This window comes from Uloborus diversus, chromosome 10 (assembly GCF_026930045.1).
Source record: "Uloborus diversus isolate 005 chromosome 10, Udiv.v.3.1, whole genome shotgun sequence".
Taxonomy (NCBI): domain Eukaryota; kingdom Metazoa; phylum Arthropoda; class Arachnida; order Araneae; family Uloboridae; genus Uloborus; species Uloborus diversus.
Window position 1 is genome coordinate 42,094,311 of NC_072740.1, and position 16,114 is coordinate 42,110,424.

Consider the following 16,114-nt stretch of genomic DNA (forward strand, 5'->3'; position numbering starts at 1 on the left):
TACATTTTGCATTAAACAACATGAAAGAAACTCAAATTTAAAATTTCTATAGATTAGTTTTTGTTACACATACAGGTTTTTTGGCATTAAAGTAATGTGTTTGTTTTCTAATTTGTTTCCAATTTTTTCTCAAAAAACAGCAATATTGATAGGGACTATGGAGTTAATCAGTGGCATACATTTTCAAATTTAATGAAAAAAACATTGTGTTGAAAAGGAAAGATTAAAATTGCATGCAGGTGGTAATCTATCCATCTATGGCTGTCAAAACCATGAACTCATTAACTCTACAGCCTATTTGTCTCCTTTTCTCACTTAAGTTTATTTTTATGACTAACAAAGCATGTAACTTTAAAAATGAACTAAAAAATCACACCTTTGAGCTTTTATACCTCTGACTTCAGTCAAAAAAAAAAAAAAAAAATGCTGATTTGCAGTGAAGAACACCATAATCATTTCCTTTGTTATTTTGGTAAATTTTTGATGTCAGCTTTCTTGAATCCTTATTCCATTACAGAACAGTCTTTACAATGCCGCCAAAGCTGGATCAGCAAAATGTATCATCAAATTTAAAAAATCGTTGAATCAGGTACAGTGAAACAGATACTGTAATACTTTTTTTTGATAAAAGTTCAATCAACTAGAACAATTTAGTCAAATTGAAACTCATTTTAACATTTTTTAAAAAATAGGAAATTGTAACAGTATCATAGTGCAAATTAGATAAGTGTGAGCCTAAACTTTTAAACTATCTCCTGCAATAGAACTAAGAGTTTCTAAACACATGGCATGTATGTTCCTAGAGCTGAACAGGCTAAAAAAGTTTTAAAAATTCAAAGTGTTCAACATCAATAATTGAATGATATATTTTAATATCAGTAAAAATGTCTTCAAGGAAAGACTGCACAGCATCTTTATCATAAAATACCACAAAATAATTTTATTTTGAAATATTTTACACTGCAATAAAGCTTGTATCAAACTCTGTTACAAAATTTTACAAGAGATCAAAAAAAGCAATAAAACAATATGAATGAATAACTTATTTATAAACTTAATTATAATCAACTTATTATATAATATATCACTTTTGCATACAAATAAATTCATTTATGTTACCTTCTGTGGCTTGTTTGTTCTATTTTGCATGTTATTAATATCAATCAGCAATTTCAATGCTTCAATTTCCTGATTCAATTGAGAAATTTCATTCTGTAGATTTTTAAATTCCTGTAATAAATAATTCAGGTTTTATATATGTATAATACATGCACACATATATATATACAGGGTGTTCCGGTTTAACCTGCAAGACCTTTATTTTCGCAACCGTTATAGTCCTAGATGTATACTTCTAACTGCAAAAGTGTTCAAAATCAGATGTAGAATTAAGATATTGAAAGTTTGAAGTGAAAATAAAAATAAGTCAAAAAAATATATGTAACTTTTTATACATGCCCCAGGTCCCCTAACTTATATTTAGGGAACAGGGTGGCGACAAATCAGGGAGATCAGGGAAAAGTCAGGGAACTTTATTAATCAGGGAAATATCAGGGAATTTTGAAAAAAATAACAAAAAATCAGGGAAAATTGATTTTATGAAGAAAAAAAAATTTTTTTTTTGCTTTACAAAATTAAGTACTTTAATTCCCTACGCATTTTCCGCCAATTATCTGTTCAAAAAAAAAAGTAAAATTAATGAGGTGCGATTATACACTTCTGCATATTTGTGCTTCTTTTTTTCCTCAACGTCAAAATATTGAATCTTACTTATTAATCACAGGATGAACATCCTAAGATTGCTTCTGTGTCTGTTAGGTTGTTTATTTTACCTAGCTTGAAATTTCCTTTTATGTTTTCAATGCTACGTAAAATAAACAACCATACAGGCAAAGAGGAAGCCTTCATTAATGCCTTAGCTCCTTTGCCTTTATTCCATTGTCTCGAAGTAATTAGCGTACTGTAATCACGATTTCAAGAAGAAATCTTTGGTTTTTGAATTAATACTATAAAAGCTTAAAAGTTATTCTTCTCGTTTTTAATTTAATTGCTAAAATTGAACTTTCAATTAAAAAAACTTTGTTTTTTGCCGTTATACTATTTGTTGTCACCGCAGATTATAAAGGTTTTCTTTTCTTCAGACTTAAGTGATTCTTTAATTTTATAACTAAGTTGTGTTCTTCTTTTATACATTTTGAAATTAACTAATTGCTTTTTTTTTCTTGCATTTCAAAGTTGTTTGTTACAAAAGCGATCTAAGATTTTTTTTCGTTACATACTGAAATAATTTGAAATAGAGTTAACTTGTGTACTTAAGTAAATATCTATTTTTTTATTGTTAAAATGCTGTATTCATTCATTAAAACCTATGTTCTTGGTTAGAGAAAAGCTCCCTATGAATGGATGTTAAATAGTTTCATCTGTTTTGCATAAATACGTCAATTAGTTATATAAGAATAACTACATTATTTCTATTCTTTCACTATTACTTGTTATTCTTGCAACAATTATTATACTGTTTGAAAACTTAGTTCAAAATAATTTCAATTACTTTTTAGTTCTATCATAAATACACATATGTTTTGAAGAGTAATTTTAATAGTTTCTTAAAGTTCTTATGCTAAGTGGTTTCTGGAAGTAAAGAATTTTTTTTTTTTTTTAATTTTCTATAATCTTTCCATGTGGAAAAATTTAATATACTGTTTTGTAGGGGTTTTTTCCCAAAAAAATTGACTTGATATGTTTTTTTTAAACCGTTTTATTAAAAAAGTAGCATCTTTTTAAAATATGTCTTTAGTTCAACAACTTAACACAACTTAAACGTTCAAAATACTGCATTTAATACAAACACACAATGGATTTCAAGTAGAGCAAAGAAAGAAAACCATTATCATTGGTAACGTAAATCAGGAAAATTTCGTGAACTTAATCAGGGAAAAGTCAGGGAACTTTTTTTTTCACATTTCCTGTCGCCACCCTGGGGAAATATTTTCCATTGAAAACTATTACTGACACAAAAAACTTGACATTTATGCAACTACAATTCAAGGATATATTCCATTTTAAAGTTTTAAGAGACCATGCAGAAGATGAAATAGGAACTTATTGCCCTTTCAGAAGAATGACAGGTTGTCAAAGTAAAAAATACAAAGAATTTATATTTTTCATTGCTATTCAAAAATAAATGCAAATGTTATGCCATGACACGCAAAAAACACGCCACGAAATTTCTCGAACAATTTGAAAAACCACTCTATGCACCACATATAATTTTAAACACTTGTTAACCGATATATTTCCCCCCAAAAGGTATTATTGAAGGCGAGTGTAAAGTGGTGTAAGTCACAAAACGCTGCTTTTCATATCTCGGTGAATATTGGTCATACTAATTTCAAACTTTTTGTGTTGAAATTATTTTTCAATGGAGAATATTTCCCTAAATATAACTTAGGGGACCTGGGGCCCATATAAAAAGTCAGACTCATTCTTATTTTCACTTCAAACTTTCAATACTTTAACCGTGCATTTGATTTTAAACATTTTTGCAATTGGAAGTATGGATCTAGCACTAACGGCTGCAAAAATAAAGGTCTTGCAAGTTAAAACGGAACATCCTGTATGTATATATATATATATGTATGTATGTATGTATATATATATACATATATATATATATATATACATATATATATATATATATATATACATATATATATATACATATATACACATATATATATATATACATATATATACATATATATATATATATATATATGTGTGTGTGTGTGTTTGTGTGTGTGTATGTATATAATTGGAAAAATGCAGCAATCAAAGAAATTGAAATTTAAAAAATACAAAAAAAAAAAAAACAGATGTTTCTTGAACATTGCAGACCATAAGACTAGAAATTCAATATTAATCTCCGACAATTTACTAGCAAGCACGACTCATAGCAAGTAGAAAAAAATATATAGGAGTTTAAAAGGAAAAATATATAGGAGTTTGGTAGCAAAATATATAGGAGATTACAAGGAAAAATATATGAGTTTGGTCGAAAAATATACAGAAATTTCGAAAAAGTATAGGATCTAGTATGTTTGAAGCACTGTACAAAAAAAAAAAAACCGAGTACCATCATCAATACAATTCTATAACACATGAAGTCATAGCAATGTAAAGAGTAACGGATGTGAGAGTAAATGAATTTTTGTACCCACAGTCACTTATATAAATCATGTTTGTTTAAACCAATTTTGATTCATTTAACTCTTAACAGGGGAGGTGCGGTGTCACAAACCGCTCAAAAGTTCATCCAATCACTCCTATTTCATTTTCAGTCCCACTGAATGTTTTTTCCCCAATAGCTTTTTGTTTTGTGACCTTGAACACCCCCCTTGCTTATCAGTATCTTTAGGCAACTGCATCTGGTTTAAATTTCATTGCATTCTTAGAAGCGGTCTGTGAGACCGCACCTGCCCTTCAGTGTTACAATTTTTGGCAGTAGTAGACATGGCTCTTGACGTTAGAAACTGCGGATATAGGTTCATTTAATCTTATCCGCGTTATGTGGAAGAGATGCAAAATATTCTAGATGAGGTTGAGAGTTGTCCCAAATGTTCACAAACGTTACACAATGATGTTCTAGGGACAATGAAAGCTGAATTATTCCTCAAAATACAACGGGAAATACTAACAGTTAAAAATTAGGGCTGTCAAAAATTTCACCTAACGTGATATAACCAATTTTCTGGTACTAAAATGTTCTGTATATATTAAAGAACTAAAATAAAATCATTAATAAATAATTGATTCGTTTTTATTACGATTAGATAACTATTTACTACAGCATACGATTTTTTCGATAAATCTTAAGAATCTAGCAAAATTTCCTTGGAAAAGGTATATTTCGATTAAAAATTCAAAAAATATTTTTTCCCCTTGCTAATAAAAGTTCAAAAAACATCTGTGGGAAATTGAAGGAATATATCATAATTACACGATTTTTTAAATAATTTGCAATTAGAGCGGTCTCTGAGACCTAACGTCCCCTGTTACATCCTACTTTTCCACCTCCCCTGTTATGGGTTAAGCAAAATTGTGTGTGCCTGTTTTTCTTTTTTTTTAAATGTGGAATTCTACATACAATTTAAGAGAACTTTATTAAATTTTTAGTCAAACAAGATATCATTAGAAGTATACTATTCGTTCAAAATATCCATTCCCTGATTATTTAAAGAATTTTATCGCAAAACAGAATGAAAGAGCAATTACAAAATTAAGATTTTAACATGTTCTTCAAAAAATGTATATCTTATTGATTGTTAAAACAAGGTAATAATTAATTTGGGCATTCTTTTTTTAATGTCATAAATCTACCCTTAATCTTTGGTATTGGTACCTTAATGCTTCGATGCTAACACTACAATGAGAAAACAGAGAGCACAGAAGCCATGTCGACAGTGGCGTAGCGATAGTTTCTGCCGCCCGGGGCAGTTCCTCAGTTTGCAGCCTTTTCTTTAAGAAATAGTTTTAAATCTATTTAGTGATGTTAGAGGGTGACAAAAGAGGTTGTTCCATCGAAATTTCTAAAAAAGACGTAATAAGTTGTCTCTGTGATGACGTTAGGAAAAGAGGTTTCGGGGGGGGGGGGAGGGGTACTCTCACCCGAAATATTTCCAGAATTTAAGTTTTAAAAAGCAATATTAAGTCATCTTTGTAAATGGTCAGAAGGGAGGATTTAGGGATCTCCACCTGGAAATATTCGAAATTGAGCTTTTGAAGACGCCATTGCAGGTTTTCTTTGGAAGTGACGTTAGAGAGAAAGTTTTCTTAACAGCATGGCGAGGAAATTTTTCAAAATTGAAGTCCTAAAAATGCATTTCATATTATTTGTTTATGTAATGAGAAGGATTGTCGTTTTGAGTGCGTTTTTTGAGAACGATAAATTTGTTGACGTTTGTAGCTTTAAAACCTTAATTTCAGTTAGTCTATATGTTAAGACGTTGGAGAAGAGGGTGGGTGCTCTTCCTCAGAAATTATAAGACGGACAAAAGACCTAAAATGCATAAATAGGCAATGTTTGGTAACATTAGGAGAGGGAAATGTTTGAAACCTGTTACCGGATAACTTTCGACATAGATGCTACAAAAACGAAATTTTAAAGTTATCTTTGGTGTCGTTAGATAAAGGAGGTCCTCTACCGGGATTTTTTTTTTTTGAAAATTCAACTAGCGAAACATGCCATTTTAGGCTAAATTTGGCCAAATTAAGGGTGAGTCATAGGCAGATCTCCTCCGGAGAATGTTCTAATTTAAAATCCTGAAAATGCGGTTTAAGATATATATTGGGACACTAGAAAGGGATGAGGGGATTGAAGCTCTCGGGTGCTCTACCTGGGAAATGTTTCAAAATTGAAGACCTAAAAATTCAGTTACAGAAAATATAAGAGGATGTTTTGTTGGGCTTTTCCTGAGAAAACCATTCCAAAAAGTGCACAACACCCTGCCTCCCCTTCATTTCACTTTTTACAGAAGAAAAAAAAACTAATTTTACTAAATGAAGCCAAAGAAAAAAAAGATACATCACGCTTGCGGGAAATGGTCAGTATTATACGCTTGATTCATTTAAGCGGCATGCTTGATTCAAATATTCAGCAATTCTTTAATGTTCTAACTGGATCTTGTTTAGTTTTTGAGGAATTGATTCAATAAAGTGGCTGATTCAATTACACAGCGCTCACTTTGTAATGGCATTATCCATAACTTACAGTTAATGTGTGCATAACACATATATAAAGGGTGAATTTGACCTAATCTGCTAAACAAAAGGGGGTGTTAGTAGAGCCCAAGAGGAGCATAGAACTATCCATTATCCTGTCCAATTTGTAACACCGTAACCAAGCTAAGGTAGATAGAAAAAAATGAGCCCCCCCCCCCCCCCAAAGCTTCATTCAACAGTTTTAATATCTATAACTATTTTTAAACAAATTAATTTAAAGAAAAATTTATAAACCTTTTTTATTTAAATTTTATTAATTTAATTTTTAATTAACTTGATTGATATGATGCATAAATTATAGTTAAACACTTTTCCAGCATGAGAAAATCTTATGAGTTTATAAAAAATGTCAATAATGATCGCATGTGATAATGACATTTTCGTCAGGTTTTTCAGTTTTTGACATTTTATGTCAAAAACCTGTTTTAGACTTCAAACCCAACCCTGTTTTGGGGATTTTTGAAATTTAAACTTTCTTTTGATTGCTGTATTTTTTTTTTTTCCACTATAATAACTACAAGATTCAAAGGGCTGTCTTTGGCGCCTATTGAACTGTGTAGTCATGATTGAAAGTTTTAGTTATGACTTCCCTCAGCTTAAATTATGCTATTCTATTTCTGTTATAATATATATATATATAATAATAATAAAAGTGAAAAATATTGAAAAGACCACACCAAGAGCCCATAGATGCGCAACGCAGCAAAACTAAAAAGCCAAGTAAATATAAATTGAGCAATCAGAATTTCAAATATTAAACAAATTATATATATATATATGTATATATATATATATATATATATATATATATATATATATATATATATATATATATATGAAAAAGTGAGATTTAAAAGTTTTTCAACCCTTCTTTTGCCTTAGTTACGGGTGGGAACATTGTGATTTAGAAAATCTTCTTTTAATATGCTTAAATCAGGCCCGTGTCTAGATTTTCATAAAGGGGGGGGGGGGGTAAAGCTTCTACATCCTTATCTGGGGGAGGGGGTAAGAATTCAATCCACCACAAAATTTCGTTTTACATTAAATTGTCGATCCCAGCATGACTTTTATAGACCTGTAAGGTTCTTCCCCAGAACAATAATTCTGGATGCTCAAATCACTGCAGTATTCCTTTATTTTGCATCTCCTTTTTAATCAAACCATATTTGTTTCTTTTTTAATCAAATCTGTTTACTATACAGCATACAGCATTTAGTATTAAAAACTGCCCACAGATTCATTTATAATGTAGCATGCATATTCGAAGCCATATTCTGAAATAATGATTTATAAACTTAACAAGAAAGAGCTTATTGTAGAAGCAAATTACATTACCAAATACAATCAATGCATCCTCATAGCTGCAACAGGGTCATTCCATAGGAAATGAGCAAAATTCTCAAAAAAGTGGTATCCACATAACAGATTTTTATGAAATTTGGTATACAGTTTCCTTTTATGCCTATATAAAAAATGTCTAAAATATTTTGGCTTAATATTTTCTATTTTAGTAGATACATGCGATTGAAAATTGGTCAAATCGAACAGCATTCTCATAAATGCATTTTTGAAAGCATCTGTTGCATTTTTGAAGGCTTGTATTTTATTACCTATTTAATCAAAACATAAAAGTTATATACTGTTGTAATCTATGGAGTAGGGCAATTCATTTGATATGAGTAAATTTTCAAAATTGTTATAGTTAACTTTTAACTGAGTTTTAAAAACGGAAAATATTTCAATTTTCTCATAATTAAGCATTTCATTTATTAGTTTCATTCTTTAAGGAATGTATTAGCTTTGCTGAAATTAATACCCAGTAACATGCTAAGTATCATAAAAGAAATATCTTACTTTTGAAGTTACATTTTAACTCCTTTGTCTTCAAAATTAATTTTAAACTTAGTGACATTTTGTAAAATGATGATTTTCCCCTTCACATAGACACAAAATTTTGAATGAGGGAAAATTCAGACAACTTTAAAATTCTGCAAGAATATAGAGCAGTATTTCTACTGTTTGCCTGAAGAAACTCGGAATTGGTTTTCGATTTCTAAGCTTAAAATAAAATTCAGAGCAATAGCATTTTCTTTGGGTTTTATGTGAAATTACAAGAATTCGAAGAGCTAGATAAAGGATTAAATGATGCAAAAGTACGTTTTATTAACATTTATTTTAATTTTTAAAAATGTACTGCTATAATGTGAGTTTTATAAAACAAATTTGTGGATAAAATTTATACCTCGAGCAATAATAATAATAATACTTTCAACATGCATCAAAAAAAAAAAAAAAAAAAAAATGTTGCTTTCTTTTTTTTTCTTTCTTTGCTCTCCACAAAAAAATCTTTCAACCTGGCAAAAATTTGTGGCTCATTTTTTTAGGAAAATCCAGTTGAAAACATTTATAGTACTTTCATTAATATATTTCAAGTAGTTTCAGACAAACATCATCTTTGATGGGTCATGTGTACTACAGTGACAGTCCATGTGGATTCAGTAACTTAATAAGAAAATCACTTATCTGAAAAGATATCAATGCATAAAATCAATGAGTAAAAAAAACATTACCTAGCCACAAATATTTGCTATGTATATGTAACAAAACAAATGAAATTATTGATGTTAGATTTAAGCCTGATCTCTAAACTCTTTCTCTTCAAACATATGCTCCTTTCACTGATGATTGAGATAAAGCTGAGACAAGGAATTTAGGTGTTCAATTGTTAATTAGATGATACGATGATAATTTCATATCTCCAAAACAGCTATGGGTACTTTAATAAATTGTTATTGAGCCTAACTTTCAAGATTTATAATTTACTCATGAGACAGAAAAAAAGCAAAACTTTTTTTTTATTGTAGCAGGCAGAAGTTGAAAATATCTTGCAGTTATAAGTGGAATATTGTATGTCGTATGCATACATGTTCTGACGGATAATAGTTTGATAGTTTTATCAATATGCCATAATATGCAGTTTTGCCATTGATAGTAGAAAGAAAAGTGATCTGCTTTCCATTAAAAATTAGATTCATTGTGTGGCAAATGTTGTTCAACTGACAATTTTTATTCTGGAAAAAAAAAGCTATAAATAAAATAGACGAGTTTCGCTACTGAAGGAATCCTTTTGTTTCAAAGAATGTTGCAGCAGGATGGTTGAAATAAATGGGTGTATTTCATCAAATATATACTTATCCATGGATAAAACATATTTCCTCAAACTCATAGCCCAATCTCAAATGCTATTGAGAATTAGACGAGATTGTCCTCTCTCTTAATCTTTAAACTCAGTATGTTCTTTTAGTCATGAGGACATAAGTTTTCTAGGGTGGAGAGGAAAATTCAACTTTCAGTGACACAATTATATTTAATTATGCATATTGAACTATTATTTACTTCACAATAATTAGGGAAACATTTCAGCAAGTACTTCATAAACATACTTTTGAGAAAATGAAACACGAAAAAAATGGTTAAGTCTTGATCAACTTATAATAAATAGCCGCAACTAATGGAATTATGTCTTAGTTCAAGTTACTCTAGTAACAAAAATACGCTGATTCCAATTATTAAAATTTAGTATTATCTAAAAGACACTTCAATATGTTACGTAAAAAAAAATGAGCTAATTAAGGGCATTCCCTAATGTTCAAATAGACATCTGAAATAGAGGAAAAAACGAAAAATTTGGAAAATTTTGATTTTTTAAAGTATGATTTCATCACTAAGGAATTCAAAAACAATTACTAAAAGAGCAGATAGTTAGTTATAGATAGTTTTTCAATCTGAATCCTTTTTGCTGTTATTTTTTTATTAAAAGAGCTAGAAGAATGATTTGAAATCTGAAGAAAATTTGCATGTTTTCAATCTTTGTTAATATCTCAGATTCAAAAAAAAAAAAAGCTTGAAAAAATTTTACTTTCTCCTTTCCTAATAGAATTTTGTTTATAGAATGTAGAAATATTTATTTTTGAAGTGTACGTTTATAACTTACGGAATTATTGAATCACAAACTAGCTGCCATGAACTCTGAAAATTTAGGCTTAGCATAAGCATCAACTTCTAATATCAATAACAAAGCAACAAACAGTTTTTAAACTTCCATACTTTGCATGTCCTCATATATATGCATGATCTACCTAAATAAAAGTTTTCATTGGAATCTGTGAAATGTCAGCCACAGCTGATTTGCTCATTTCCCATTGAATGACCCAACAGCAACATATACCACATTCATCATAAAACTTCCTTAAGCAATATTAACGCTGTTAATGCTTTTTGTAGATAAATCAGTGGTTCTTTCACCATAGTTTTCTTAAAATATTATGCCAGTTGGTAAAGCTCTAAGTCTCAAATTGCAAAAAAACTTCAGAGAGAAAGGTTTTTTTTTTTTTAAAGTGCTGTATACAAACTTTTGCATTAAAGTTATAAAAGTCAGCTATGCATTTTCTTCTTTTGGTTTACTATTTTTTTCTCAATAGGAGGGGTTTAACCACTAAAACCCTCCCCTTTGACACGGCTCTGGCTTAAATACAATTTATTACTTAGGTAAAATTCTTGAAGTTTTAAATTTTGTCAAATACTTATAATCATTAATTTGTTACATTTTGAATGAAAGTTTTCGTTAACTTTTGAAGTGTGTTCAAATTGGTTTTCATTTCAAAAACACTTGGCTTTGGTCTAAATGAATATTTTTAAAAAATAACATGAAGGAAATACTGCTTTTTAATTACCATTGCATCATGAAAGTGTTTCAATCACTATTAAAATTGAAAATTTTAAACCTCAATAATCATTAAGAAAAATAAGAAAATTTTATATTTTCAAATGTGAAACAAAATAATGATGAAAAATTTCACATGTTTATGAAATCAACATGATAGCTTAATCATACATAATTCGAGAAATTTTTAATTTTCCTCAAAGGTATTACAAAAAATAAATATGTTTCCTTTTCTCTGCGAGTTTAGAACAAAAGGTAGAAAAAAAGAAAGAAACATTATTTTTGTTGCATATTGTTGTGTGTTCTCTACATTGTTATACATTTGTAGATTCAGCATTTTGTTCCTTAACAATGATAAATGAGTAGTTTTATTCTTTCAAGTATTTTACAAAATACATTAGCAATTTTGGAAAAACATACCCTTAAATACAATGTCTTAGCCAAAAAAAATTTTTTTTGGAGAGGGATATGGTAGAATTTTGGGGGAAGGGGTATGGTTAGTTTTATTCTTTTCCTGTGGTCAAAAAAAGAAAATTTCTGCATTATTTTTTTTTTTTTTGGGGGGGGGGGATATTTCAAAATCACCCCTAGGATATGCCACTGTGTAAACATTATGAACATGTTTTGTTCTAAATAAGGAAGATTCATAAAATATTTCAAAACAACTGATGCTCAGAAATATTTTGGAACATATGAGGCAGTGAGAAGCAAAGGGATGTAAATGGCAAAATTAAAAATTTGGAGATATCCAGTACAAATAGTAGGGGAACCTCTCCTCTGTCTTGGAGCAAGAGGTAGTACTAGTATCCCTGGTAGGTGCTTCTATACAGCATGATTTAGAAAAATAATTCAATGAAAGCCAACCTAGGAGGTTATCTTTCAGCACGTTTAACTCAAAATTTGAAATTGTAAACTTACATCATTTTGTTTCTAACTACCTCATACATGAAGACAAAATTTAAAGATGCTGGAAAAAAATACAGTACCTTATTGCATGAATTTAAATCAATAAAATAATGCAGATCTGATGATACAGAACTTGTTGAACTTTCAGGTGGCTTAGTAGTTGTTACTTCAATCAGACCTGCTTGTTGAAATATTTTCCTCAAGCCTTCATTGTATCCCTAAAGAAATATTAATGAGTAAAAAGAAGACAATATAATTTACTCTATATTAGTTCATTTAAATTTTTATACAACTCTTTAAAGAAAAAAGTGCATACCAGGGCTTCCATTATAGGGGGAAATGTGGGTGAGAAAATCTCCCCCCCCCCCTGATAAAATTAGTGAGATTAAAAAAAAAAAAAAAGTTCTACAAAGTTTTACAATGCTAAAAGGCAACTTAATAGTACCCCCTATTTTTTCATTTGTGAATTTTTTTTCAGAGTTCACATTCAAAAAAAAAAAAGACCAAGAGCACTTCACGCCATTCACACCTTTAATAGATTTAAAAAAATAATAATAATAAGCACATAATAATATATTAAGTAAGCAAAGAATTGTTTTGTGATGATTTTTTTTTTTTTTTTTTTTTTTTTTTGGAGTTATTAATCAGCTCTTAAATTCAGAGCACTGTTTTTGATTGTGCATAGGCTTGTACTAACTTACTTTAAGCTTGTTAAATGTCGTACAATTTTTTTTTTACATAAGTCAATGCAAATTTTAACCTTATGCTTTTTTGCAATTTATTTTTTTGATGGGTCATTTTTGTTTGAACTTGAAAATTCAAGATTCTTCTGTAACCCCATTTTTTTTAAACATTGGTGCAAATTTGAAGAGAAATACTTTTGAAAGAATCGACATAAAGTGTCATAGATGAATTCAAAAATAAAAAAGTAATTTATGTTCTCCTGTATGAAAATGGTCAGTCTTTGTACTCGTGATACTAGTCAAGTTGTTACATTCAAATAAGCTGAAATTTTAAAACCCTCACTTTTTCAAAATTTGGCATTTCCTGTAATTTACAGACAATCTAACTTTTATTGTATTACGGTTGGTTGGGATAAGTGGGACCCCTTTTGAGAATAGTTCGTCTTTGAAACCTTATACAAAAGTTTTGAAAATTTTTTTTAACTTATTGCCTTTTTATTATTTTGGACATTTTTGTAGATGCATCCATTTATGAGATATTTATTGTCACAGAAAATTTTAAAACAAAAAACAAAACAATTTCATTTGTGAAATTTATTGAAAGCCTATAGGTAGGTATATATTTTGCTTTTACATATAAACGCGTGATTAATGAACGTTATACAGTTGATTAAGATCAATTTTGGTAAATTAGCCAAAGCTATAAGTTGGAAGAGAAATTGGAAACACTAAATGACTGCGTCTATGTGAAGTTGGCTAATTACTTCATCCTCAGTAATTATTCCAACATCATCTGAACCATGCTAATAAAAAGTGTCACTATTTCTATTCATTCTTGCAAATTCAACAGTATTTTTTAATTTGTATCATCAACTTCCAACATTGGACCTACTTTATGGTTTACTTCAATGTAAGTTTAACAAATATACAATCACCAGCTCTAGCAGTTTTTTAGCAGAAATATCAATTCCTACTAGGTCATCATACTTGTCTTGTATTTTACTAATACAAATATTTAATCAGAGTTGCTTTTGATTTTGAAATCCCCATTTTTGTAGGGGAACCCACTTACCCCATAGTGAGGAGACCCACTTACCCCTTATAGCAAAAATTTACTCTTAAACAATAATTAAAAATATTTTGTGCAAAAACTCTAGTTGCTGTATGAACTTTAAGTTAAATCATACGTGAAAAAATAATGTTCATAAAAAAATAATAAAACCTAACCTGGAAACACTTTTTTTAAATGATGCTTAAACTCACAAAAAAGTTTTTCCAGTTTTTTTTTTTTTTGACTAAGTGTTATGACCTAGAAAAAAAGTCCACAAAGCCCAAATATATGCAAAACCAGTCACTGTGATGAAATTTAATATGATCAGTGCAAAAGTTTTGAAAACTTTATCCATGTTTCAGTTTTAGGTGGGTGACCCACTTCCCCGAACCAACCCTATTTAATCTCTTTGGAGAATTGTTAATAGATCAGTGGACATGATATAGCTGTAGGATGTCAGAGTGCGGAAAAGAATCAGTATGGAATTATACAGTAGAAAGGAGTTTTAAAAATTGCTGTTCTTGTTTTTTTAGCATTGATATGGATGTGTTTCCTTTCTTGTTTTTCCTTTTACTTACTATATGGGTGATTCAATTTTAAAAGGCACGAGAAAATCCCACATTGAAAGTTTTTGCACTGAGATTTCTTTTTACAGTGTGCAATTCTCACTGTCTTGTGCTCTATGGGAATTCTGGTGCACATATAATATAATACCTTTTATTTACTACAAACAAAATAATATTTCTCTAATCAGTTCATGATATATTTCATAATTTAAGGTGAAAAGATTTTTTTTAGCTGAAAAACTGTTTCAGGGCAAAATCAAATTAGGAACTATGCAAAGTACCATATCTTCTGGGTGATAAACTATGGCTTTCACGTGTTGAAAAACCTGGCGAAGTAACTTTGTGTTGACCAGGTGGTGTGACAAATGTTCACATAAAAATTGCAGCAAACAGACCTCATGTCAATTTAAATTTGTCACAAAGTCACCCCATCAATCTTTTTTGGTTACATCTGTATAACATAAAAATAAAACAATATATTTAAGTTTTTCCAACATTAAACAATTTAAGATAAACAGTTATTTATATAACTCCCAGTATAAATGCCAGCATGTTATTTTAATGTTATATATAACAAAGTTTGCAGGCTCTCTCTTTAGATAAAAAAAAAAAATACAATGTTTTGACTAAAACACAGTATCATCCATACCAGCTTTCCTAGAGGTAAAAGTACAAAAGCAGCACTTGCCTAGCACCTGATATGATGGTTTCTAAGCTTGTCGCAAGTCCATAAGTTTGTGCAATATGTAAACTAATCACACGTTAAAGTGTCACAACTTATCCATACTATTCATAAAGTAATTGAAGGTTTTCAAGAAGCCAGAAATGCAGTACAGATATTTGATAATGGTGACTCAAGAAGTTTCTGATAGAGAATTTTCTGAAGAAGATTCAGATAGGGACAACAATAATTCAGATAAATATTTAAATTAAATTTGCTCAAATAATGGGGATTCAGAGTTAGATGGTTATGAAAAATAGTCAATTCATGTTTTAACTTATTGAATTGAATGTTGCCAAAAAATAACATTATTGAACGTAATTCAGAGCAAAAAAAAAATGTGTTTAGTAATTTATCCCCCAATATTTTGAATACAATGTTGTGACTTTTACATGCATCAAAATTTACAAAAAAAAAAAAAAAGTAAAAAAAAAAAGAAGAAGATCATTATCTATATTTTTTAAAAACAATTTCTAGTTTCTCCAAGTTATCTTAAATAATAATGTAATTAACTGAAATGCATACGTAATACATAGGTTAATAAAACTATGCATTTAATTACATCATTATTTAAGAACAATGGCAATGTTTTAAATGTGTAAGTTACTAATACCATGCAATGTAACAAATACAAGCAGTGTTTTTAAATGTAAGAATGTTGCTTATGCTCCAATGTGGCATTAT

General features: G+C 29.3%; 1 protein-coding gene across 1 annotated transcript in view; it reads right to left on the reverse strand.

Moving 5' to 3' along the window:
• Nucleotides 1-945: 945 nt before the first annotated feature.
• The window catches only part of LOC129231456 (N-acetylglucosamine-1-phosphotransferase subunit gamma-like), a 42,141-nt gene continuing 26,972 nt past the window's right edge, over nt 946-16,114 (reverse strand). The window contains exons 7-8 of the mRNA XM_054865776.1: nt 12,490-12,627; nt 946-1,230 (exon numbers count right to left, since the gene is read on the reverse strand). Of these exons, the coding sequence (XP_054721751.1) occupies nt 1,111-1,230; nt 12,490-12,627 (258 nt within the window). The 3' untranslated portion in view covers nt 946-1,110. The remainder of the gene's footprint in view (nt 1,231-12,489; nt 12,628-16,114) is intronic.